Raw genomic sequence first — 27,298 nt, forward strand, 5'->3', positions numbered from 1 at the left:
CACACTGGGGCGCACTGGGGCGATATGGGCAGAAAAGGGAAGGGAGGCCCAGGGAGGCTGCGGGAGAAGCAGGTGACAGACAGGGTTAAGTATGACCTCCTAGTATCACTGGAGGCCTCAAGTCTTCCTTTGTGGCTGGCTGGCTGTGGACACAGACGGTGTGTGTGTGTGTGTGTGTGTGTGTGTGTGTGTGTGTGCGTGTGTACATGTTGGGTCTCACTCTTCCACTTGGCTTTGTGGCCTTGCTTCCCGGTTTATCATCTTTCTCCCCCTTCCTAGTTGCTCAGCTCAGCTCAGTGGCAGGAGACAATTCTCAGTCTGCAAAATCGAAATCTAACATCCATTTTTCTGATCCAAGACCTGGGGGCCAGTTCCCCCACCCCAAATGCTGTCTGTCTGATTTCTGTGTGGTCCCCTCAGGGTAACTGCTCTGGACAACTCTAACACCACTCAGACAGATTACCCAGCCTCCTAGCCCGACATCTCCCACCACTACTGCATCAAGCCAAATTACTCAGCACCCCCTCCCCCCAGCCCGGGGCCCTGATGAAATCCGATTAGTGAGAAGAGAGCCTCAGCGAGCTGACGGCTCCTCTGATAGATAATTGCTTCCCAGGCAAGCAAAGCGCCCACCCCTCTCCTGGGTACCCAGGCATCTAGAGCCAGGAGTAGAGGACACCGAACCGGAAAGCCAGGAAGCTGCCACCTGCCTCCAGTTAAGTGGGTTTCAACCTCAAAAGTTGACCTCTGCGGTTTTGGGTTTAAGGGTCAGAGTGAAGCCTTAGTCGATGGAGACCCACATTTGTACTTCCTCACGCCTTGGGGAAATGTATATACCCATTTCTCTGCAGGATAGATAGAGGAAGGCAGACATGGAGAACAGAGACTAGGAAATGGCTTGTTACTCCCTGTCTCCCGGTTCTGGGAGGGGGGTGGGAATGGGGCTTGGGGACCTGCAGGCAGCCTCTTCTACTGTAGTCTCCTCACAAGGCAAGCCACAGAAGGTTAAATCCCCGCAGAACTGGAGGGATTTAACCTTTGAGGCTTCTCAGCCAGAGTCAAGGACAGGATGCTGGGATGCAGTTTCCCCTCCCCCTCACACCCAGGACAGGATGCTGGGATGCAGTTTCCCCTCCCCCTCACACCCGCCCTTGGGTCCCCTCACTGGTCCCCTCCTCTTTACAATGGGTCTGCCCTCCTCCTCTGCCCTAAAGCTGGGCCTCTTGTGGGTTGGTGTTTGCTTGACATTTGTTTATTTGCGAATGTGTACTCATGTGTCACCAAGAAGGCGGAGTCCCAAAGACAGCTTGCAGGAAGTCTCTTCTCCCTTCTGCCATGTGGGTTCAGATTTGGTGGCAGGCACCTTTGCCTGTTGCTTTATCTTACCACCAGCCCCCTTCTCTGATATATATATATATATATATATATACACACACACACACACACACACACACACACACACACACACACACATATATATATATATATATATATATAGAGAGAGAGAGAGAGAGAGAGAGTCTATAGCCCAGGCTGGTGCTGTATTTGTGATCCTTTTTCCTCAGTCTCCCGAGCGCTGACATTATAGGTGCATGCATAAACCTGTACGGGGCGGGGGGACATTTTATGTGCCTGATAATTCTTCCTTATTGCCTCTCTCTCTTTCTGCATCTGTCTGTCTGTCTGTCTGTCTGTCTGTCTGTCTGCGTGCGTGCGTGCGTGCGTGCGTGCGTGTGTGTGTGTGTGTGTGTGTGTGTGTGTGTGTACACTAGCATGGAATCCAGGACTTTGTGCATGCTAATTTGCAGTTCACCACTGAGCTAAACCCACCCTCCTTCATATTTATTGCAAGCCCCTCTTTTTTCTGGTCTTTCACCCAATCTTCTCCTGACATTTGGAGACTGAAAGGTACTTTGCAGCCCAGACTCCAAGTCCCAAATCTTACCAGGCAGGCTGTGGTCTCTAATGAACTCTCCAGGGATGAGTGGGTTAGTATTGTGTGCTCAGCCCCAGCATCTGCCTGTAGGCCTGCCCGTAGCCATAGCAACAATGACTAACCATGCAGCCCCTCTGGGCCAGGTCTTAATAAAACACCTTGTGGGTTAATTTATCACGAAAGAGATACATTTTAAGGACTGTCCCATTTTACAGTTGGGATAACTGAGGCACAGAAATGTGAAGTAACCTGCCTGAGGTCCCATTAGTAAGTGGAGACCGTGACGGCAAATCTAGCCCTGGTTTGGGACTATCAGCTTCATGTTAATGTTCGTTCATGTACGACCTGGTTGGGAGAGAGGAGGTCAGAGCGTGGACAGAAGCTCTAGAAAGTCCTTTGGAGTTCCCCAGGGAGGTGGCCAGGTGACACCTGGTACCCAGTGAGGCAAACAACGAGGCCTGGCAACCTTAGCTTTGTGCAGCCTGAGGTCCTTGGCCAGGGAAGGCTGCTTGGCCTAGAAGTCTTAGCGGGGCGAAACGAGCTCATCCAGAGGCCGATAGATGGCGCTCGTGGCCCAACACAGGCCCTGCAGTCTGCGGAAACCCGAAGGAAACAAGAAAGCAAGTTAACCCTTCCGAACAACGCTGGCAGGCAGAGCAGCTGCCGCTGGGCCTCAGAGGCCGCTCCACAGCCCAGGGCTAGCTCTCCCTTGGGCACAGCCAGGATCTGCTGTCTCCTCGGCCTCCCAATTCATCAAGCACTGTTGGCCCGTCCCCTGAAGACTTCTGGAGGGCCAGGCAGCTAGGGAAGGGCTATGCCCACCTTTTATCTTGGGGTCTCATTCTTAAATGCCTGTACTCTAGCAGAGCTCCAAGCCCAGAGTTTCTGAAAGAGAAGAGGGTTGGGGGATGGCTGGATGCCATCAGGGCTAGCGTCAGCTGCCCACCGGCACCTCTGTTTCTCTTTCCCTAGGGACTCACTCTCAGCTTCCAGGAGTCAGTGGACTCATAGACACAGAGAGTTATTCGGTTCTACAGAAGTTGACATTAGGTGGTGAGCACCTTTTTTTTTTTTTTTTTTTTTGGTCTTTCTTCTTGAGAGAGGGCTCACTATGTACTCCAGGCTGGCCTGGAACTCACAGCGATGCTTTCCCCCACCTCCAGGATGCCAGCATTAAAGGCAAGAGCCACCCCATACCAGGACGGTGGGGGGAAATTTTGTAGGATCTGTGTTTCCCAGCTACTCACTTTACTCACAGTTGCTCTGCTGGAGGCCAACTTGGGGCTCTTAGGAGGCTGTAAAGACCAACAAATGGGCTGGGGTGGGCCTTTAATCCCACTCGGGAAACAGAGTCAGGCAGATTTGGTCTAGAGACCAGGCCAGTCTGGTCTACATAGTGAATTCCAAGACAGCAAAGATGAGAGGAGACCCTGTTTCAAAACAACACCCTTCCCTGAAACAGGAACAAGATACCAACCGGAAGAGCTGGGTAAGCCAAACAATTGTCGGGGAGAGGGGCACCCGGAAGGGTGGGGGAGCCTACAGTCAATCCCTTCCATCAAACCCTTTCCTCTTCCTTTTTGACCAAGATTTCACTTAGCTCAGGCTAGTGTCAGACATGCTATGTAGCACAGGCTAACCTTGAACTTCTGATACTTCTGCTCCCTCACACTGGAAATTGGGGGTGGGGGCAGAGGTGGGGAACTGCCAAGGGTGAGGCAGTGGGAGGAGTCTCAGGTGGAGTGGACCGCCCTTCCCCCAGGAGCAGCAGACCAGGTGCTCACATGGTGCCCGCCCACTAGAACACGCTGGTGGTCCTGTGTCCTGCTCCCCCACACTCCGGGCTGGCCAGGTATGCCGAGGTGAGGGGACCATCTGCAGGAGTTACTCTGGGTGGCCACACTTTTGGAAACACATAGAGTCTCACTGAGTAGCCCAGGCTGGCCCTCAACGGGTGGTCCTTTTGCTTCAGCTATCCAAGTATGTGCGGTCACACCAGCCATACTAGCTTCCAATTCTGCCTCTTTGGGGCATCCATCTCTGCCTTCAGACATCATGGAGACTGGTCCTCAGATCTTTCCATCTCTGACGTCTCTATCAGAAGCTTCTCTGTAGAACAATTTCAGGTTCAGACTAAACCACAGAGGGCTTTCCTGTTCTCCAGGTTATAGACAGCAGGTTCCATATGACTTGGAGCATATTTCTGCAGTATATCTCCTCATGTAGATAGAAAAATGATTTTGGTTCTGCTTCTCTGGAGAACTCCAATCTAGGATATAGGCTGGCAGATGTCAAGGCAAAAGGAGGAGCAAGGTCAAAATGGTGATGCTGTGAATTTGGACGCCAATGGTAATGGGATGTTCATTGTCCAAGAGTGGGGCATTCAAGAAATCGCTCCTTGGATGTTATGCACACAGCCCATGGAGGGCTGCAGAGGAGGTCGCATAGCTTAGGGCAGCAGGGGGACTGGGAAGGGTCTATAGTGGATGAGGGATTAGGGGTGGCTGGAGAGTCCAGATTGTTATGAATGAACTGGCCTCTAACTTCCGAGACATCCTGATTTAAATCATATTATTAAACTACAATCCCCAGAGACCCGTGGAGCTCATTCATCGAGCTTTCCGGGGACTTGGGCATTTCCGGCGGAAGCGGACGCTGCTAGCCATTCTTCTAATTTAAGTGCTGTTGACTACGACTTCCAGTGTCCTTTGCGCCCGACGAAGAAAGGAAGCGGAAGCTGCATGGGGAGCTGCTGCAGGTGAGAGAGTAGGGGGCTGGATCTCAGCGGGGGCGGAGGGGGCTCGCGGGGCCTCGGGAGGGGTGGCGGCGCTATGACGCCGAGGCCTGAAGGGGGACCTATGAGCTCTGCTGCGCTGCTAATTTTGGTTTAAATCCCGTGGATCCCTGGAGAGCTTACAAGGAGCAGGGCATAGCTAGTGGCTTGGACTCTTGTTTTCATTTTAGGATTATTTACTTGTGGGTGTTTTGTTTGCATGTACATCTGCATACCAGAAGAGGGCATTGGATCTTATAGTCAGTTAAACTGTTGTGAGCCGCTTTATGGGTGCTGGGAATTGAACTCGAGACCTTTGTAAGAGCTGCCAGTGCTCTTACCTGTGGAGCTACCTCTCTAGCCCAGTGTGGCTTGGATTCTATTAAACTTCTTGGAGTTAATTTCAGATAGATCAGATACGAGTATGAAATCTAGCCTTGACCACACGTATCTCAAGGTTTGCTTTTAAATGCAATTTCAAATGTGTGACACGTTTCTTGAGCATCTGGGTTTTTGTTTTTTGAGGAAAAATTGCATGTAGTCCAAATTGGCCTCAGCCTTGCTATGGGAGGAATGCTCTTGATCCCTTCTTTCTGCCTCTACCTCCTGAGTGCAGGACCTATAGGCATGTGGGAGATTGAACCACGAGGTTTCCCTGACTTGCAGCATCAGCCTATTAAGCATATGACTGTTGGTGACTTTAGGTAGGACTGCTAGGCTTCCTCTTAGTGCTCCATTAAAGTTCTGTCTGGGATAGTAAAGCTTGGATTATACTGTATTTCAGCTTGTTTGTCTGTTCTCTTAGTTCATGGCTTACCCAAAGCCTGTCTTACATTTTATTCATTTTGGAGTTATTCCCCCAGCAAGAGACTCACACGTAAGGGACTCATAACTATTTAAAAGATAAACAAGTTGACAGCTGGTGGAATGCGTGGTTTCTGTGGAGAAGAGACTTACAATGACTTGTGCAAGACAACCTTTTTAGATGTCTCAGCTGGTAGGCGCTTGCCACCAAACCTGGTGACCCTGAGAAAGCGCTAGGGGGAGCCTTGGAGGATTGCACGGCAGACGAGGGTGACCCGAGTGGGGGACAAACACATCAGGCAGACAGCTTAGTGAGAACTTTTATTAGAAAGGGAAAGCTAGGGGAGGAAAGAGGTAAAGAGACAGAAGACAGAAGAGAAGAGGGAGACAGGAAAAGTCCTGTCTACCCCAGGGGAACAGCAGGAAAGAGAGCTGGGAAGAGATTGTAAGTGGGTGGGTGGGTGGGGTCTGTCTTTTAAAGGGGTCCTTTGTACCTGTGCGCAGACTAGTACTGGTGGAACCCTGAGCTTATCAGGGAGCTGCCTGAGTGCAATCTTCCGGGTGCCGGGGGCAGGCCAGCATAACGCCCGAGTCCTTACACTCAGAGCCTTGACTGTAGAAGAACCCATTCTCCAAAACTTGGACCACATGTGTGCTATGGCATGCCTGGTCTCCTCAACAAATAAATAAGTGTTAAGGGAAAGAACCTTTTAAGAAATAAAGGCAGGGCTAGAATTCAGCTTAGCTGACTTTTAGCCTGTGGTGTAAGACTGGACTTTGAAAATTCAGCAGTGGAACTTGTCTCTCTTGTGTGTCTTCAGCACCTGAGAGCCACCACCGGTGCTGCTGTTTCTAATATTGGTTCCACATAGGGAAGTGCAAAGCGAGGTCCCAGGAACCCCAGTTCACACCACTGCCAGCTTTCCAGACTGTCCTGGTGCCTATGTGGACAAATCAGTTCCAGGCCTGGCATGGTGGTGACACCTGCAGGTAATCCTTGCACTCAGGGGGTGGAGGCAGGAAGGCTGTCACAAGATTGAGGTTACTCTGGTCTGCATCTTGAGTTCCAGGATAGCCCATATAATGAGGCTTTGTCTGAAAACATATTAAGATAGAAACAAAAAGGGCTTTGTTGGACGGTAGCTTTAAACAAGACTGATACGGTGGAAGTGGCTGGAGCTGGACAGGGGCTGTTGAGTACCTAGGGTCTAGTACCTGAACCTAGGACCTTGTATGTGTGTCGGGGAATTGAGTAGAGCTTCCCATCTCTCTTACTCTGGCTGGGGAGGCACAGGATGAATTCATGAAGAAGCCTGTCAGCACCCAATGGCTCTCAGCCCTCACCAGGGCATCCAAATCACTCTGTTCAAGATACGTAGCCCTTGGCTTCGCAGCCAACTTTCTCGTGTGTGATGAGGTAGGCAGTTCATTGAGAAAAACAGCATGAGAGAGGTAAGAGAGATTTTGGCTCACAATTGAGAGGTTCCAGTCCCCAGCTGTTTGGCCTCTCATGGCTACAGGTCTGGACTGAGGCAGAGCATCATGGTGGGAAGGTGGATATAGGGCTCATGTTAGCCAGGAAACAGAAGGGGGCGGGCAGGGAGGGACCAGGGCCAAGAACACACCCTTCCGACGCTCCCAAGGCACTCCCCAGGTCCTACTCCCTCCAGCTAGGCTTTATTCCACTAGCCTATGAAGTTAGCATCCTCATTTATTCAGCTGTCTCTCAATAGTGCCCACCAGCTGGAGACCAAACCTTCAACATTTTATAATTGTGGCTTGTAGGGTGGGGCTGGGCTCTGCGGAATGTTTCAGTGTACTGAAGAAGCAAAGCTTCCCCAAGGAGATGGTTTGAGCTGCATCTTGAAGGGCGAGTTTGAACTGGATGTGTTGGGTCTCCCTCTTGGTTGATCGCTGGTGGGTGGCCTGGTTAACTCAGTCATATTTGGTTGGGTTTGTAAAGATGACCTGTACAAAGTTTTGGGCGTTGGGGTAGGAGAAGCACTTTGAAAGCAAGTGAAATGGCCAGGGACAAGCTCCGGGTGTGCTTAGCAGTGTGAGAACAGCTGTTGCAGTTTAGAAGGTTTGCTGCTGAGTTCCTCCCCCTCTTCCATTCATAGGCAGCTTTATGAAGTGGGCATTATTATCCTTAGTATTCAGATGTGAACACCAGAGGCTCTGTCCATGGTTGCATAGCTTGTAAGAGTCTATTCATAGAGTCTGGTAATCATCCTATTCACCTCTGAGGATTCTTGAGTGTGGGAAAGAGCTGGGCTGGGGTTAGGGGCTTGTAGAATTAAGTAGGGTGGCTGATCAAACCATCTAAGGCATAACTTTGAGTCTGATAGTGTGGGTTCAAATCCCAGCTTCATTACTTACTAACGGCATGACCCTAGGCAACTTGCTTGATCTCATTAAGCCTCAGTCTCCTGGCTTGTAACATGGGAGCAATAATACCCACCTCATGGGGTTGTTATGAAGATCAATGAGGTGTACCTGGTGGAGAGCAATTGCTCGCCACCTGGAAGCTGCTGTAATTAGCCCTCCCAAGTCTCTGGGCTGTGGCTGTGCACCTCATTTGTCAGCACAGTATCTCCAGGACAAGCTCATCCTGACTGGACTGGCTTTATTAAGGATGACATTGGAGAGAAAGGATGCCAGTAGATGTGTCCTGACAGTGTAGCCTGGCCTGGTGCAGGCTTTAATCTCAGCGCTTAAGAAGTGGAGACAGACCAGCTAAATGACTCAGTAGGTTAAGGTGTTTGTCACCAAGCCTGAAGACTGAGTTCAATCCCTAGCACCCACATGGTGGACAGTGGCAACAGGCTTCTGTGACTTGGCCTCACGTGTGTCATGGCACATGTGTCCCTAAACACATGCATGAACACACAAATATGTGCAAATGTAATTTAAAATTGTTTGCCAGGCAGTGGTGGCACACGCCTTTAGTCCCAACACTCGGGAGGCAGAGGCAGGCAGATCCCTGTGAGTTTGGGGACAGCCTGGTCTACAGAGCAAGTGCCAGGACAGGCTCCAAAGCTACAAAGAGAAACCCTGTCTCAAAAAAGAAAGGAAGGAAGGAAGAAAGAAAGAAAGAAACAAAGAAAGAAAGAAGGAAAGAGAAGCAGACGCAGGAGGATCAGGAGTTTATGACCATCATTGTTTACATAGCAAGCTGAGACCAGTCTGGGTGACATGTGGTCCTATCTCAATAAATAGATAAGGAGGAGGCAGAGATTTGACCTAGTGGTTAAGAACATGCACTGCTCTTGCAGAGAACCAGAATTTAGTTCCCATTACCCACCTTAGCTCACAGCTTCCTGGAACTCCGGCTCGAGGGGAATCCAATCACACACACACACACACACACACACACACACACACATGTAAATGAAAGTAAATCTTTTTCTTTACTGGGGGGTGGTTGATTTTTTTGGGGGGCTTCTCTGTGTAGACCTTTCTGTCCTGGAACTCACTCTGTAAACCAGGATGGCTTTAAACTCAGAGATCTGCCTGCCTCTGCCTCTTTGGTGCTGGGATTAAAGGTATGTATCCTACATAGCACTGGTGGTTCTGGAATTCACTGTCTAGATCAGGCTGACCTCAAACTCACAGAGATTCACTGGCCTCTGAAGTGCTGGGATTAAAGGCATTACTACCATGCTTCAACCAAAAAATTTTTTTAAAGAAATGAAATGTATCTCATCCCTCCCAAAAAGAGGGAAAAGAAATCTATTATGTAGCCATGCCTGTTTATGTAGGCTGAGTTTCACTTATTTCAGGGGCTGAGGCAACAGCATCACATGTTCAGGGCCAACCGAGGCTACAGGGTTATTTCAAGGCCAGGTTGACTAATTTAGTGAGACGTACTGCCCACCACCTGAATGCAAAAGGGGTTAAGATTATAGATTAGAGGTAGAGCACTTGCCTAGCATGGCCAAGAACTCAGGTTTAACCCTCAACCCTGAAGAAAGAGGAAGAAAATAGAAAGTGAAGAAGAAAACATGTGTTCTGTGTGGCCTGAGAATGAGTTGCTCAGGCCTCACCGGTGAAAGGCCTGGGGTGGGGCACTGTTATGTTAATATCTGCTTGCCACCTTGACAGGACCTCGAATCACTTGAAGATGAATCTCTGAGCATGTGGGTGAAGGTTTTAGATTAGGCTAGCTGAGGTGAGAAGACTTAAACTTGAGAGTGTGGTACCACCCCATGGGATGGGGGCCCTGGGCTGTCTTAGCTTTCTGTTGCTAGGATAAGACACCATTACCAAAAGCAAGCAGGGAGGAAGGGTTTGTTTTAGCATGCTGTTTCTCATCACAGACCATCATCAAAGGGAGTCGGAATAGGAACTCAGTGCAGGAGCTGATGCGGAAGCCACGGAGGGGAGCTGCTTACTGCCTTGTTCCCACGGCCTGCTCACTCTGCCTTCTTAGCTCTCGAGATCAATAGCCCAGAGGGCACTGCCTACCGTGAGCCGAGGCCCCCCCCCCCCAATCAGTCATCACTCGCAGGCCAATCTGGTGGGGGCAGTTTCTCAATTGAGGATCCATCTTCCAACATGATTTTGGCTTGTGTCAAGTTGACATAAAAACTAGCCTGGTGTGGTAACACACACCTTTAATCCCAGGTTGAGACAGGAGGAACCCTGAGTTCAAGACCAGCCTGGTCAGCATATGGAGTTCTAGACATTCCAAGGTTACATAGTGAGAACCTGTCTCATAAAAGTCTGTGGGTGGGAGGGATGGGGAGGGGGGGGGGGAGGGAAAGGGAGAGGGAGGTCTAGTTGAATACAGGCATTCATCGCTTTCTGAATTTTGGCTGTGGCTGCAATGTGGTCGCCTACCTTATGCTCCTGCAGCCACAGCCCACCCTGGTGAACTGTGCTCTGTGAGAGCTGAAATGAATGGTTCTTCAGTTGCTTTTGCAGGTACCTTGTTGCAGCAAGACGAGTGACTAATGTAGGATGCTTGATGTATCAGAAAGAGGGAGGACTCTGGAAGTGGGAGCAGAGGTCCCTTCATTACCAGAAATGAGCTTGTAGTAACTGGCAGGGCTTCCAAAGGTCTCTTGTGAGCCAGGAAATGATAGTGAGAGCCCCTGGCTAGTACAGATCCTGACTCTGAGTTGAGATTGAAGGAAACTCTGTATACCTCTTTCCCAGGTGACAGCGGCATGGCTGTGTCCCAGACTTTCCTGCCCGGGCCTACCAGTGAACCTGCAGGTCCCTTGATGGAGCCTCTGTCTTGCACTGGAAGCTTGGCTAAGGGGTTCCTGGAGGAGGAGCTTCGGCTCAATGCTGAACTCCGTCAGCTGCAGTTTCCAGAGCCTGTGGGTGTCATCTATAACCCAGTGGATTATGCTTGGGAGCCGCACAGTTACTACGTGACTCGCTACTGTCAAGGTCCCAAGGAAGTGCTTTTCCTGGGCATGAACCCAGGACCCTTTGGCATGGCCCAGACTGGGGTAAAGGCCTGTCTTCCTCTGGTGGGCGGTTCTGAGGTGGAGGCTTGCCTGGGTGTGCTGTGGAGGAAGAACATGCAATTGGCTGGGAGGTGGGTGGGTCCCCCACCCCATCCATTCCCTGCAAGACATGCACTGGCTCCTGTGGTCTCAAGCACTCTCCCTGCTTCTCTGTTCATAGTTAACCAAGCACATTAATGGTAGTTCCGTTTCCCCTGTGAGCTCTCTGCTAATTGCCTCTGAGAGCCCTCCCTTCCGCCATCCTGCCCTATACCTTACCTTGCCGGATCTCCCTTGTCCCTAGAGTGGTTGGAGTCAGGAGAGGGGCTGGGACTGTTGGATCCACCAGGAAGACCGGGTGGGGGTGCGATAGGGGTTTAAGAGCTGCCGGGCATTCTGGTGGCAAGTCCCTGAGTCTCCAAAAGGTTCCTAACAGAGTCAGTGGCAGGTCAGCCGGCTTTCCCTTAGGGATCAGGCTGAGTGACTGCTGTTCGGTAGGGGTGCCTTGCAGGTGGGGGAGGTAAGGAAGCCTCAGGGCAGGAGGCTCAATCGCTTTTATTGACCCCAGCTGAGTGATGAAAGGTGATCAATGGTGATCGATGGAAATGACAGCCTGAGGCCTGGGGCTGGGAGGGTACCCAGAGATCAGTGGTCAGCCTGTCCTGTCTGCTTTCACACGGCTAACTTCCAGTCTCGGGAGATCTGTCTGTCACCAGTACTAGAATGATGCCCTCTGTAGGGCCAGATGTCCTGCTTTCTGCCTGTATTAGGTCCTAGTGCCTGGAGAAGGTAGAGGCACACAGTGTCTGCTGGCCACAGTTCACAGTGGGAGAAACTGGAGGACAGATTGACAGGGGCAAACCACAGGGCGGGGAGTGGGTAGCACAGACTTGAAGGTGAAGGTGGGGGCGGGCGCGACCACCACAGCAGCCCGATCGTCATCTCCAGCTTGAATCCCCTTGTGTCTACCTCGTTCCCCACAGGTACCTTTTGGGGAAGTGAATGTGGTCCGGGACTGGTTGGGCATTGGGGGCTCTGTGCTGACCCCTCCCCAAGAGCACCCTAAGCGACCAGTGTTGGGACTGAAGTGCACACAGTCAGAGGTGAGCGGGGCCCGGTTCTGGGGCCTTTTCCGGACCCTCTGCGGACAGCCCCATGTCTTCTTCCGGCATTGCTTTGTCCACAATCTGTGTCCTCTGCTCTTCTTGGCTCCCAGCGGAAGAAACCTAACCCCAGCTGAGCTGCCGGCCAAGCAGCGGGAGCAGCTACTGACGATCTGCGATGCAGCCCTCTGCCGGCAGGTTCAGCTTCTAGGGGTGCGGCTGGTAGTGGGAGTGGGGCGGCTTGCAGAGCAGCGGGCGAGAAGAGCTCTGGCAGGGCTGAGCCCCGAGGTGCAGGTGGAGGGGCTCCTGCATCCCTCCCCTCGAAGTCCACAGGCCAACAAGGGCTGGGAGGCAGCGGCCAGGGAAAGACTCCGAGAGTTGGGGCTCCTGCCTCTGCTAACCGGTGAGTGCCCAGCCAGGCCTAGTACTCCTTAGACACCCAGTCTTGCATACACGCAGGGTTTGCTGGCCTCCCCGGTGGAGGTCACGTTTTCAGCCCTGTGGACTGTCCTCGGATGGCCAGGCAGACGCTGATCCCAGGCTGGGCAGCTCTCCCGCCGTCTTCCCGTCACTTGAGCATGGCCCTTGTGTCTCCAGGGGCTCGTACTGCGCAGCTCAGCAGAAGGTGGGCCTCTGCACTCACCTGCCACGTCATTTCCTTGGGAGCCTGTGTGTGCAGAGGGCCCCAGATAGGATGCCTGAGGTCGTATTTGAATTTTTGGAGGAAAGATAATTTTAATTTTAATCTTTCCTCTTTTTTATTTTCCTCGTGTACACTAGGAAAGCAAACACTGATCTACCTCAGCCTGTTTTTGACACTAACTGTACATATTGGTGGGGTTCAGTGTGATGTTGCCACACATGCATTAAGTGTACTGATAGAGTCCAACCTCCCTTTACCTGTCCTCTCCACACACCCCCCTCCCCAACCAGAGGACAGTCTTGCCAGGAGCCCTACTTATGCTCACAGAACATTTCCCTCTAGTTGGCTCCTCTCCTCCCAGGAACCAGGACAGACATCATGTCGAGAATGAACTTCTTAGCCAGGTGTCCTGGTACACCCTTGTAATCCCGGCACTCAGAGGCAAGATGATCAAAAATAAATAAATTTAGATGATTCTGTCTCAAAAATAAATAAATAAATAATGAAAATGTAATTTACTCAGGGAGGCCAAGGTTGGATCTGAGGGAGACTTCTATGTGGTAGACTAGGAAAGGTCTAGATTTTCATTCCCTTCTCCCCTGTGAGGCCTGTGAACTTTTTTTTAAAACCTTCTTCAGCCAGGCAGTGGTGGCTCATGTCTTTAAACCCAGCACTTGGAAGGCAGAGACAGGAGGATCTCTGAGTTCAAGGCCACCTTGGTCTACAAAGTGAGCAGCTGGACAACCAGAGCTATAGAGGGAAGCCTTGTCTTGAAAAACCAAAGCTCATGTTTTGTTTTTGTTATTGTTATTTATTTGTTTTAAAAATCTTAAGCAAGGTAGCTTTGTGTTGGCCTGTAACTCATAATGGAGACAAGATCCAGTGTTGACCTCACAGGGAATCTTCCCACCTGTCTCCCGAGTGCTGGAATTAAAAGGATGTGCCAGCATACCCTGTTTCCTTCTGGATTTGGAGACAAGGTCTCACTGTGCAGAGGTGACCAGCCTGGCACCCTCTCTGTAGACACCAGACTGGCGTCAAGCTTGTGGTGATCTCCTGCCTAAATGCTGGGGTTACAGGCATGTGCCACCCTGCCTGACCTGCTTATGGACAGCCTCCCTAAGACTCAGGAACCTCTGTAAAATGGGGTTCTGCCTCCTGGCACTGGTGAACATTGTGAGGCCTGAGGGAGACTGGGGTGAGGACTGAGAGACTGGGGTGAGGACTGAGAGACTGAGGACTGAGGGACTGGACTGAGGACTGAGAGACTGAGGACTGAGAGACTGAGGACTGAGAGACTGAGGATTGAGGGACTGGAGTGAGGACTGAGAGACTGAGGACTGAGAGACTAAGGATTGAGGGACTGGAGTGAGGACTGAGAGACTGAGGACTGAGAGACTGAGAGACTGGAGTGAGGACTGAGAGACTGGAGTGAGAGACTGGAGTGAGGACTGAGAGACTGGGGTGAGGACTGAGAGACTGAGGACTGAGAGACTGAGGACTGAGAGACTGAGGACTGAGGGACTGGACTGAGGACTGAGAGACTGAAGACTGAGAGACTGAGGATTGAGGGACTGGAGTGAGGACTGAGAGACTGAGGACTGAGAGACTGGGGTGAGGACTGAGAGACTGAGGACTGAGAGACTGAGGACTGAGAGACTGAGGACTGAGAGACTGAGGACTGAGGGACTGAGGACTGAGAGACTGAGGACTGAGAGACTGGGGTGAGGACTGAGAGACTGGAGTGAGGACTGAGGGACTGGAGTGAGGACTGAGAGACTGAGGATTGAGGGACTGGAGTGAGGACTGAGAGACTGAGGACTGAGAGACTGAGGACTGAGAGACTGGGGTGAGGACTGAGAGACTGAGGACTGAGAGACTGAGGACTGAGAGACTGGGGTGAGGACTGAGAGACTGAGGACTGAGAGACTGGGGTGAGGACTGAGGGACACTGACAGTACCCTGAAGAGGGCCAGCACATGGTGCTCACTACAAACTCTTCCTGCTTGCCTCCCTCTGAGCTGGGGGTATCATAGCACTACAAGGGAATTTCCTGTCCACTCTGAAGTCCTTTCCTCACTGGGGAAGGACCAATGTTATAAAAATTTCAGCCTGTGTTTTTCAGACTTGCATTAAAGACTCCTAACCCTTCTTGTGTTGGTTCTCTCTTCCCCTTCTATATACTTCATTGGCAGGAGAATGTTACTTTTAGGGTATTTCCTCCCTTCTCTTCTTACCTATTCACTGTTTGCAAAAACCTCTCTCAAGTAGTTTGGAGAGGTGTTGTGTGAGACCTCTAATTGTCCTAGCCAAGTGTGGGGCTTTTGGTAGGGGGCCTGTCCTGTAGTTCATGAGGCACTTGGGGCACAGTTGGGGTTTGTGAGGAGGCTGGTGTCTCCTCTGTCACTTGAATGGTTGTTGGGTGATCTGTGATAAGAACTAGAGAGTCAACCACGATGGGAACATGTCTTGGGACCTCCTTTTGAGGAACATGTGGTCTCCCTATCTCCTGGGATACAGTCATCTCCAGAATACTAAATATTAGTAAGATTTTAGTCAACCATCCTCAGTTCCTGAGAGGGAAACTAAATCTTTGAGGTTTCCTCAGTGATAACTGGAAGTATTATTATTATTCATGTTGGAGCCTCAGAGCACAGCAGAATTTGTTAAGCTTTGACTCATGATGGAGGCCAGTCACCTAGAAAGACCAGCTTTATGCTTTGAGGGTTGGAATTTTGAAGGTGGTCAGCCTGAGTGCCAGGATGGGAGAAGGCTAGAGATTGAGTTCATCCAAATGGCCCCTGATCTCAACCAATTAGACCTACACAGTGACCCTGACCAGAACTCTGGACACTAGTTTCTGCCAAACTTGCTGATTGGTGAACACATATATGTTTGTTTCTTTTTGGGTAGTTGGTGCTGGTTTGTATATTCATTCATATATATTCTCTATGTGTAAATTTTGAGTTCTGGGGATTGAGCCCAGGGTTTTGTGGATGTGAAGTGTGCACTTCTCTGTCACCGAGCTACGTCCTAGCCCTTGATTTGTATTTGTAAATAAATTGTAATAAATAAACACAGTGTTTTTATTTCCTGAGTTTTGTTTTGCAGATTGCTGAAGCTGGGGGGGGGGTTCTGAGAATGCTTGCATTATACCTAGTTGGGCAGAAATGCAACAGGTATCTGGAGTGACGGCAATCATGTTAGGGAGCCTCCCTAAGCTGGTAGAGTTTGAGCAGACTCCAGACCATTGTCAGAACCACTTCACAGAATCACATGTCGTGGTCTCCTGGTCTCTCTGCAGGAATGGGTCACTGTGGTCGCCCTGTGAAAACTGCAGAGGTGAAGCTGTTTTATGCTTGCATGTTTAGCTGAGGTGGTGAGGAGAAGCTCTGGTGAGGGTAGTCTTGAAGACTGGGAACGTGACAGCTTTCAAGGGGTTAGTGAAGGCTTGGCCAGCTTGGAAAAAGTGAGAAAAAAGTTAGAGCCAGCGCATGTAGGGTCTTGACCACTAGGCTAATCTTGGAGAATTTAGAGTCCAGTGAGGAGATTCAGATGCATGGAATACACATGCAGAAATACCCAACAGGAGCCCACAGATGAAGGAGCCCCATCAGGCAAACATTATCATAGAGCTACATCCCTAGACTGGAAATGTATTTGCTCACATTTGAGCATTTCCATCCCATGGACACTGGGCTGTGTTGCTTCTATGATGGAGGTTGTCCTTCTGTACATATGTTTCTCTTATTGTTTGATGAATAAATCACTGTTTGACCATAGAGGCAGGAAGATACGTGGGACTAGGAGACTAGGAGAATTATGGGAAAGGTAGGCAGAGAGAGGTCTCGAGGAGACGCCACAAAAGGAGTAACAAGTCCGGGCATTCTCCAGTAAGCCAAGACCACGTGGAAATGCATAGATTAATAGAAATGGGTTAATAATTAAAACAGATCTAGCCAATAAGAAGCCCTAGCCATTGGTCAACAGTTTTATAACTAATACAGTGTCCATGTGTTTATTTGAGGCTGAAGGGCAGCAGGACTTGGCAGGATAAGAAAACTCCAGCAACACTTTGCTCTCAGTTGCACAGTGTATGGCAGAAGAGTTCTGCTTGCCTCATGGCAGCTGGTAAACCAAGAGGTAGGGGCTGGAGTCCTAGTATCCCCTCTAAGGACATACCCAGTGACCTCACTTCCTCCCATAGGCTCTTCTTAAAGGCTCTCTCACCTTGTAGGACAATAGGCTGGTGGCCAAGTCTTAAAGGCATGGTTTCTGGGGAACATTGAAGATCCAAACTTCAGCAGAGGAAGTGAAGGCAATGCTGGAGTAAGGAGTACGGGAAAAGAGGGGATTAACACGTAGTGAGACTATGCAGGTCTAGGGGAAAGGCTGACCTGGTGTGCTTGACTGGTAGAGACCAGTATGGTGCCTCAAAGGCCTTCCTTCCCAAGGCGAGCCGCTACATGCTGTTCTGTAGTGAGGCTGTTGCCCTCAATTCCTCCAGTGTGACTGGTCAGGGTCAGGGTTAGGGCCCCGAGCCTGCTGGGGTTGCCATAACAAAAACACCACAGTTTGGATGGCTTAAACAATGGAGTTTATTTTCTCAAAATTCTGGCCACTGGAGGTACAAGGCCAATGTTAGCAGCGCAGGCTCCACTGAGGCCTTTCTTCATTGCAGCAGCTGGCTTCTGTACCCTTACATAGCTTTCTGCCACGTGTGGCTCCATCATGTCCCCCTTCTTTCCTAGAAGGATAGCAATCATTGGATTATTGCTTTACCCTCAGGATTTCATTTAACCTTTCGTTAATGCTTCTTCATTTATTTAAAGGATTTATCTCCAAATATTAGGGCTTTAGCATATGGATTTTGTGAGGGCATAATTCAGTTCATAGCAGCAAAGTCATTTTATCTCTCATCAAGGTTAACTTCACATAAGATAGTGCACTCAGGAGAGCACCTCCCCCCATGCTTGCCTTCCTGGGTGCTTATCTAGCTGTCCAGACTTAGTTCCACCGACTGGCTTTTATCAATTAAATCAGAAGAGCTATCCTCAGTGCAGATAAGAGTATCCTTAGGGGAAGGAGGCTAATTGCTGTGCCCTTAATCCCAGTGTGGAGACACGATTGCTGGAGCTTGCTGGTCAGTCTAGCTGCATAACAAACTGTGTTTTCACTGAGAGACACTGTCTCAGAAATAAGGATAGTGATAGAGGTAGACACCTCTGGTCTATACAGGTATGCACACACAACACATACACTCGCATATATACATTCACATACCCACTGAAGCCCAACACCACACACACACACACACACACACACACACACACCTGCACAAAAGGGGAGGGCAGCCGAGGAAGAAGACACCTGATGTGAACCTCTGGCCACTATAGGCACACACAGACACACAGGCTTATTCATGCACACACATGCACAAACACACATATAAAGCATGTTAGGAGAAGTGAAATGGAAAATCAAATTGGGGGTTGTCCAGATGGCTCATTCGGTTAGATGCCGCACAAGCCTGGCAATCTGGGTTAGATCCCCAGAACTCATGCAAAAGTATAAGGAGAGAACCAACTCCACAATGTTGTCTGCTGATGTCCACACACTCAGTCTATACACATCAATCACACACATACAATAATAATTTTTTGAGACTGTGTTTCTCTGTAGCCCTAGATGTCCTGGAACTCACTCTGTAGACCAGATTGGCCTCAAACTCAGAGATCCACCTGACTCCCCTCCTTAGCGCTGGGATCAAAGGTGTGTGCCGCCATGCCTGGCCTTAAATTTTTAAAAATAAATAAAATGGAGCTAGGTGGCAGTGGCACATGCCTTTAATCCCAGCACTTGTGACAGGCAGAGGCAGACGGATCTCTTTGAGTTTGAGGCCACCCTGATCTACAGAGCAAGTTCCAGGACAGCCAGAGCTACACAGAAAGAAACCCTGTCTCTACAAATAAAAAGAAACAAATAAAGGAAATGGGGGTGGCTGGAGACATGGCTCAGTGGCTAAGAGCTTTTGTTCTTGCAGAAGATATGATTTCAATCCCAGTACCCACAGGGCAGCCCACAACTGCCTAAAACTCCAGTTCCAGGGAATTCAAAGGTCTCTTCTGACCCATGGGCACCAGACATACATAAACAAACATACAAACATTCAAACACATAAAATAAATGATTCTCTAAAATAAAAATAGAATGTATGGAATTTTGTGGTCTGATATAGCAATCAGTAGCCATGTTCAGCCTATTGATTGATTGATGGATTGATAAATCTCATATGTGGCCCAGGCTTGGCTTGAACTTGCTTTGTAGATGAGAGTCCCCCTTTAGAATGCTGGGATAGCAGGCATGTACTTCCACACCTGGTTTTGTATAGTGCTGGGAATAGAACCTAGGGTTTGTATATGCTAAGCAAATGAGCTGCATCCCCTGCACTGTGTGTAAAGTCATTTTAAATTAATAAGAATTAACTAAAATTTCCTTCAGTTCACTAGCCATATTTCAGGTGCCCGTACACATGGCTGGAGGTGCTAACAGAACGGCACAGATAAAAGAACCTCCCCGTCAATGCAGAAGTCCGCTTGGGTAGCTGTGAGGCAGAGGTCAGTGGCTTGCAACCCTGATGTGAATCAGGGAGGTTCAGGAAAATTCAAGTTCCTTTGCTTTACTTTAAGAGACTGTGATTTGAGAGACTCGAGTAGTCTCCTACTGGGTCTTTAACAGAGTCTAGATCTCTGTGTGCTTCCCTTATGCAATCCAGGTTAATTCTCCAAGGTACTCACAGGGCCCTGAGGGCCAGGAGAAGGGTTCTTATATCCCTTTCCTCCCTATGCCTGGCACAATGTAGGTGCTCACAGGAACATGCTAGTTAAGCATGGACCTGATTTGGGAGGATCCATGTGCCCATCCATGCTCATGAATTTTATCTTTTGCCATTGCTTTTGCCCTGTGATAGTGTTTAGGTTCTGATTTAGAGGAGTGATGGAGGCTTAGAAGTTTTTACTCTAACACACACACACACACACACACACATGCAGGCACACATCGAACACACACGCATCAGGCACTCATGTATGCCCTGTGCTTGGTTGGGGTGGTGATGCTTCTGAGATTGAGGGGTAGAGTGGGTTGGGAAAGAAGCCTCTTACCTCCATTCCCTTCCTTCCCAGATAGAGCAGCTTAAAGGGAGACCAGTGTGTGCTGTCACATTTTTCTCACCTCAGCAGATGTGCTGTGTCATTGTCCATGCTGAGCACTGCGGGGAGTGGCAGAGGGGAATGAGATGATCCTTTATCTTCACGGTGTTCATGGCCAGTGCTAGGGATACAAGTGTACACATTATAGGCTAGATCAAGCGAGAGCGTGTTTGTCCACACAGCATTCTAGGCACCCTAAGGTGGATGCCGGTGTGTGTACTGGTGGGGTAGGTCAGATACTGTCAGTTCCAACTGCCATGGACTAGGAAAGAGGTTGAGGGGAATCAGCAGGAGCCAAAGGTCAGGCATATCTCTATGGAAGATGGGAAGTAGAGTTTGCCTTCTATAAGCAGGCCTTGTTCAAATAGCTTCTGGGATGGAAAACTGCAGGACGCTGTGTCAGGGATTGCTATGGCACTAGAGCAGAGATATCAGGAAATGGCCGGGCTGCAGCTCTGTAGAAGAGAGTGCCCACTCAGCATGTTCACTCTTCAATCCGCCCCACCCCTGCCCCATGCTTTATAAAAACAGGATTGGAAATGCAGCCTGACCATAACTGAGGTTAAAAGAATAGAGATTAGAGATTGTGGCCTATCCCAGAGCAACTCTCAACCCTTCTAATATTCCTGTTTAGGATGTCAGTCTCCCCAACACCCTGTAGTTCCCCAGAGAAGTAAATAACTTCAACTGGAGCATGAGACATTGAGAGTAGACACACAGATGAACTGCCCAGCTATGGCCATCGGGTGATGCAGAAATAAATTGCTTTGGGGGAAGCCGAATTGCTTTCTTTTCTAGAAACCTCAATGCCAGCCTGGCCTGGGCCAGTGCTTAGCAGTCAGGGTTGGATTATCATGTCCGTGGGGACACCTTCTCCTCTTTGACTGGGCCTCACACTCTCAGACACGATACAAGCAGGCCAACTGCAATAGGACACATATATTTGCCCATTCTTCTGTCCCCACTGCCAGCTCAAAGATCCCCAAGCTGATGTCATTCTCTGGGCCCTGCTTGCAGAACGGATGGCTGAGAGCCCAGAACGGTCCTCTGTGGTGGCCTGTGCCAAGCCAGGTTGCCATTTCCATTTTCATTAATTGAAGTGGTGTGACCCTGATCATCTGAGGCCAGCAATTTCCTGTTGCTGCTTGGGAGTATCTGGAGGACATGCTGTCCTCCTGCCCACCTTGATGGTGCTGACTCCTCATCTTAGCCTCCTACTGCACTTGAGATGGGAGAAACCCACCTCACACAAATGCCCAGTGGGGTTCCAGTTTCTGTCCTCTCAGGAAGGCCCGCCTGGTGTGTGTCTACCCTACTTGTAATTTGGACTCAATTTGTTTCTTTGTTCAGTTTAAGGAACTTCCTTGTAGACGCAGTTGCTTCCTGAAGCCTCATGTGCAGTGGTCTAGGAAAAGGGCTACATGTCACGGAACAAAAGGTTTCGCTTTCCAGCCCTGAAAAGGCAACTGCTAAGCCAGGGGGAAGGCAGGCTCTCCTCCTTACTTTGGGGAGGGCCTCTGCTTTGGCATCTCCTTGTGCCCATGCTTGGCAGTGTCACTTTGTGAGTGTCATCATTCCGGGAGGGGTCAGGGGGTGTGTTGCCTTGCTTTGTGAACTTCCAGTGTGTTAACATGCATTTGTGTTCTTCTGTGGTCCTGGCAGACCTTTTTTTGTCTGCCATTCTTAATCTTCCAGATGGACACTCATGCAAACGAGTGTAGCCCATTTTTGCTGCTGCTGTGTCTTTGTGTGTCTGTAGCTTTGTGTGTGTGTGTGTGTGTGTGTGTGTGTGTGTGTGTGTGTGTGTGTGTGTGTGTGTGTGTGTGTGTGTGTGTAGCCTCTGCCTCTGAGTTTTCAGTCTTCATAGGCTGGTGTCATTCCGAGTGTCCTCTGGCCGGGCTTGGAAGGGAGGGAGAGAAGCGTCGGAGGCGAGGGGGGGCATTGGGCGGGAGGGGGTGCGCGGCAATCTGTGACTCGGAAAACAGACGTGCGGTGCGTGCGGGGCGGAGGCGGGGGCACTCTGGCCCCCAGCTCCTCCGCAATCCAATTAAATAACATTTAAATGCATAACCAGCCCGCGCGCCGATGAGGCTGGAGATTGGAGCGGGCGCGGCGGCGGGCCGCGCGGGCGGCGTTTTGTGGAGCTCAGCGATTCTGGCGGCAATTTCCCCGCGCGGCGCGGCTTTTACGAGCCCGCTCCCGGCGCCCGCCCGCTCCGCTGAGCCCGCCGCCTCCGCCTGCCTCCGCCTGCGCGGCCCGGCAGCGTGTGGTCCTGCCGCCCGCGCCGCCCGCTCCTCTTCGGAGCCGCTCCTGGCCCCTTCCTCTACAGCACGTCCCCTGTCAGTCTGTCCCTCGGGGCAGGGCGCCTGCTGGCAGCATTCACCTCTGAAGGGGACCCCTTTTGGGCCTAAGCTATCCCGGTCTCTCTCTGGGTCACAGGTTCTACACAGCTTGCTTTTCTTTCTGCCTCAGTTTTCCTCTCTCAAGCCTCCTGTGCCCTTTGCCCTGAGCCCTTCCCTTTCCCCCTTGAAGCCTGCCTCCTAGCCGGAATATGAGGCCTGAAGGAGAGGTAGTGGGGACAAGGGCATGATTGGAAGATGGCTTCTTCTCTGCATCCTTTAGGCACAGAAAGGACTGGGTTGTCCATGCAGGGGCTTCAGACAGCTCCTGTCTGGAAGTCCTGAGGGTGCTAGAGGGATGTGAGTCTGTTAGCCATGGGAAGGGAAGGGGACAGTTGCTGAAGAACCAGAACAGCCCTATCCTAAACTGCCCGGATATCTGAAGACAGTGTCCTAGGAAGACAGAAAGCAAGACAAGGCATTTCATGTTTTGTGTGGGACCTGACTCCACCGTTTCCTCTTCCTTTCCCCTCCTGTGCTTATCTGTGTTCTGGTCCCCAGCATATGGAGTCTGGCGTTTACCAGATGTCCCAGGCCCACACAGTTAGGGAAGACCTTTTCCTGCAGAGAAACCAAGGGCAAAACCCTCCTGCCAGTAAGTCTGGCACATTGCGGGAACAACAATGAGGCCGATATGGCTGGAGCCTGGAAAATAGGGAAGGGAATGAACGGTGGCTTCTAAGGAGGTCACAGGAAGCTGATCATGATCGTGTAGGGGCTAATGAGTCACCTCAAAACTTCCACTCTGGATAAACGGGAGCCACTGGAGAGTCAGGGCCCAAGAGTGACATCACATTTCCCTTGAACACTCGATGCTGCTATGAGGATAATGCAGGGGAACCAAGACAGAAGGAAGATGCCCAAGAGAGCACTGCAGCAGCAGGGAGAGATGGCGGAGCCTGGGCCAGGAGGGATGCGGTGGAGGGGCAGCAGGCCTGCATGAATTTTGCAGTCAGCTGTGGGTGGGGCGGGGGTGGATTTGGGGTGAAGAGTGGAAACAACACAGTCAAGGATGAACTAAGAGGTTTGTGTTTTACATCAGTGACCAGAACATGGAACTTGCATTTCATGGTATCATGGAATACCAAGGAGTTGGCTTCAGGCGACATGCTTCGGACACATTAGGAGTGAGATGCCTGCTACATATCCAAGTAGAGGAGACTGGTGGGTCTTAGTTTCCTGTGAAGAGCAGGCTGGATGGAGTTAGAGACTGAGGAAGCCTCAGTGACGTGGGATGAGATCCTTCGAAGGGTAGAAGCCGATGGAAGCTTCGAGTGACAAGAGTAAGGTGCTTCGGCATTGCTGCCGGATGAAAAACAATTCTGGGGAGGGTTTGGGGAAGGGATGTGTGGTCAGGACTCTTGACTTGGTCATTCTCATTCTGAACAACCCTCATTGGCCCTTATCTCGAAGGTCTTGGCTACTTCATTCCCCTGGGAACTCCACACAACAGCCACAATGTGCCACTCTTGGCCAGGGCCTGCAGGGGTTTATAAGGTCAGCATTCTGGCCCCCGAAAAGCACCAGAGATCAATGGGGTCTGAAATCCTGACTCCTTTGCCCATTGGGAAACTGAGGCCCTGAGAAGCAGCTTGCTCAGGGACTCAGCCAGCAAGTGACCAGGGCTCCTGGAGCAGAATTGAGTGTTCTTCTGATGCAGGCAGCGGGCAGCAGAGGGCTACTGAGCACAGGACCGTGTCCGTCCACGAGGGCACAGGACCGTGTCTGTCCATGAGGGCACAGGACCGTGTCTGAACACGAGAGGGGCTCAAAGGGGACAATGGAAGTTCTCACACTTCAGAAACGTTCCCCAAACTGTCACCTACTCTTTCTTTTCTCACTCTTCACTTTCATTCTTGGTGACTTCCCAACATGGACTCTTCTTTGTACCTAACTCCTTTCTGTCCGCCAAACCTTACTTTGACCCGGTCTTTCAGAGCCGGTCCTAAGATCTTCTGGGATCACTGTTAGGTGCCTCAGGTTCCGAACCCAACAGCCAGCCATCGTCTTCCTTACTCTTGGGTTCTGAATGCTCAGGCCAGTAGGTGAGTTCTTTAGCCCTGTTATTAAAATGCAGCGCAGCTCTGAGCTGTGGTCTCCACTGTCGCCACCCGAGGAATTTCAGTTGAAGCCACATTTGCTCTTCTGTGTTGCGACTGCTGCGAACCCCTAACTGACCTCTTATGCTGGACCCATTCTGCAGGAGTCACTCTCACCCAACCCCTGAGCCTGCCTGTTCCTTATTTTTCCTCCCATGTTCTTCAACCAGTTCCAACCAGTCCTCTGTTGTATGCTCACCCTGTTAGGTCTTCACTGTCTCAGCCTCTGGGTTACAGGGCCCTGGAGGAAAGTGACTTATTTTATCCACAGGAGGTGTCTGTCAGTAGACCCCTTTGGTGGGAGGCCATCTGACTGAGAGTTGAGTGGCATCCTTGAGGGGGCCCTGATAAAGAAGTCAAGGACTGGGGTATAGCTCAGTGATAGAGTACTTGTCTAGCATGCCTAAGTTCCTGGGTTCCACCTCAGCCCTGGGGGCGGGGAAAACAAGCTAGAGCATGGCCCTGGAATGGTGGGGCACATCCAGGACTTTGCATCTTGTCTGTTTCCTTGTGTTCATAGTTCTGCCCTCCTAATCTCACTGCTCCTAATCCTGCCTGCCTTTTGATGCAAGGGTGAATCTCATCAGGGTGAGTCAAATTAGCCCCTTGTTCTGCAGAGCTTGGAAGCGGGACTGGACAACTAGCTGGGAACAGATCTGTTTTCTCAGCCTGGACACCCAGACCTAGTCATCCACAGTTATTTGTTTGTTTATTGATTTAATGTGTATGTCTGTGCCCATGAAGGCTAGAAGGAGGAGGAGGAGGAGGAGGAAGAGGAAGAGGAGGAGGAGGAAGAGGAGGAGGAGGAGGAGGAAGAGGAGGAGGAAAAGGAAGAGGAGGAGGAAAAGGAAGAGGAGGAGGAAAAGGAAGAGGAGGAAGAGGAGGAGGAGGAAGAGGAGGAAGAGGAGGAGGAGGAGATGTAAGCTCCTCTGGGAATGAAGTAACAAGTGGCTGTGAGCTACCATGTGTGTCCTGGAAATTAACCCAAGGTTCTCTAGAAGAGCAACCAGTTCTAACTGCTGAGCCATCTCTCCAGCCCCCAAGTCATTTACAGTTTTATCTCCAGTGCCTGGCATTTTTTACTCAGCAGGTGCTTATTTCTTATTTATCAAATAGGAGCTTTAATGAATGAGTGGCTTGGACATCCTACCTTCCTGTGGGGCCTCTGGTCTGCCTTTCTGGATGTCTGGGCTTTGGCCTTCAACTCTAATGTGTTCCTAAGAACCTGCGGGTCAGAGCTTTAGCACTGGCTGAATGGGTCTGGGGTAGGGCCAAGCGTCTGCTTGGACTTCTGGAGATGCAGATGTGGTTTTTTTTCAGATTACAAGGTTCCCCCAGCCTTAGACCGAGAGATTCCAGACCGAGGGAAAGAGACAGAGAGAGAAGAGCCAGATAAAGAAACTCCAAGGTCCCCCAAGCCCTTCAGAAGTTTCTAGCTGAACAGTTTCGGGAAGGCTGGAAGCATCCGTAGCATCTCCCCACTAAAGTCGCTTCCTCTCAGGAGGCAGAGGCAGGCGGATCTCTGTGAGTTCGAGGCCAGCCTGGTCTACAGAGTGAGTTTAGGGACAGCCTCCAAAGCCACAGAGAAACCCTGTCTCGAAAAAACCAAAAAAAAAAAAAAAAAAAGCCGCTTCCTCAAAGGCCCACCTATGATGGGAACAGGCTCTTGGATGACCCCCAGTCTCTACTTGGCCTCCTTCCTCTGGGAACCCCGTGAGTCACGAAAACGAGAGCGGAGCTGAGAGCAGGTCTGTAGTTTTCATCTGGGTGCTCAAGTGTAACCCAAACTGCCTTTCAGCATGAGACACAAGTGAACTGAAGACAGGCCCGTTCCTTGAGAAGGGAGAAACTCAGTGACCAAAGCAGGTATTGTATTGCAGATGTAGGTCATTTGGTAGAGTGCCTGTCTACCATGCATGAAGCTTTGGATTTGATTCCCGGCACTCCCAGCACTCGAGAGGTACAGGCAGGAGGATCAAAAGTTCAAGGTTGTCTTGGATACATAGTGAGCTCTAGGGCAGTCTGGGATATGTAGGCTGCTGCCTTAAGAAAATAATAGTGAGGAGTTTGAGAGATACCTCAGCTGGTAAGCAGCATTGGCTGCCTTTCCAGAGGACCCAGGTTCAATTCCCAGCACCCACGTGGCAGCTCACAACTGTGTGTAATTCCAGCTCCAGGGGATTTGACACTGTCACACAAATGCACATAAAATTAAAAAATAGTAGGAAAACAATAGTGAGAGAATGAGAGAAGTGGAATTTAAATTTTGCCTTGGAGGAAGATGGAGAGAACACTGATGAGGTCGTGGGGTTGTGAGATTTCGCTGGAACAGTGAAAGGGAAACAGGTGATTCATGGTATTGTCTTTTGAACCATAAAGAGACCAACAGCAGGAGAGAGGGGAACATGCCGGGGCTGTGCTTTCCTGGAGGGCTCTGAATGCCAATTGGAAGAACCAGTGCTTTGGTGTAAACACAGGTTCAGTTCTCTCTGTCTCTGTCCCTCTGTCCCTCTGTCTGTCCGCCTGTCTGTCTCTCTCTCTCTGTGTGTATAAGCTGTGCATGAGAGTTTCAGCAGGACACAGGCGTGTTTGGAGGGGAGCTTCTGAGAAGGTTCTGTATCTGTTGGCTCACCAGCCGACAGGCAGGGCCTTTGTCTGTGACCTGCTTTGTCAGTCTGTAGTCGCTGGGGAGGCTCATGAGATTCCTACCTCAACTTCAGATTATTTTCCCAGGAGCTTCCATGAGAACCAATTATGACAGTTTTTGTTTCTTTGAGACAGGGTGCCTGTCTAGTCTAACTGACCTAATACACACTGTATTGCCCAGGCTGGGCTCAAACTTCTGACAAACCAGAGGCTGCTCTTTGGAGT

At 50.4% G+C, this 27,298-nt stretch overlaps 1 protein-coding gene across 1 annotated transcript; it reads left to right on the forward strand.

Annotated features, from left to right (window-relative positions):
* Nucleotides 1-3,042: 3,042 nt before the first annotated feature.
* On the forward strand, nt 3,043-13,192 carry Smug1 (single-strand-selective monofunctional uracil-DNA glycosylase 1). Its single transcript, XM_005066938.4, has 4 exons — nt 3,043-3,425; nt 4,529-4,694; nt 10,674-10,975; nt 11,956-13,192. Exons 3-4 carry the CDS (start codon nt 10,685-10,687, stop codon nt 12,508-12,510), a joined length of 846 nt encoding a protein of 281 aa, XP_005066995.1. The 5' UTR covers nt 3,043-3,425; nt 4,529-4,694; nt 10,674-10,684; the 3' UTR covers nt 12,511-13,192.
* Nucleotides 13,193-27,298: the final 14,106 nt, after the last annotated feature.

This window comes from Mesocricetus auratus, unplaced genomic scaffold (genome assembly GCF_017639785.1).
Source record: "Mesocricetus auratus isolate SY011 unplaced genomic scaffold, BCM_Maur_2.0 Super-Scaffold_100010, whole genome shotgun sequence".
NCBI lineage: Eukaryota > Metazoa > Chordata > Mammalia > Rodentia > Cricetidae > Mesocricetus > Mesocricetus auratus.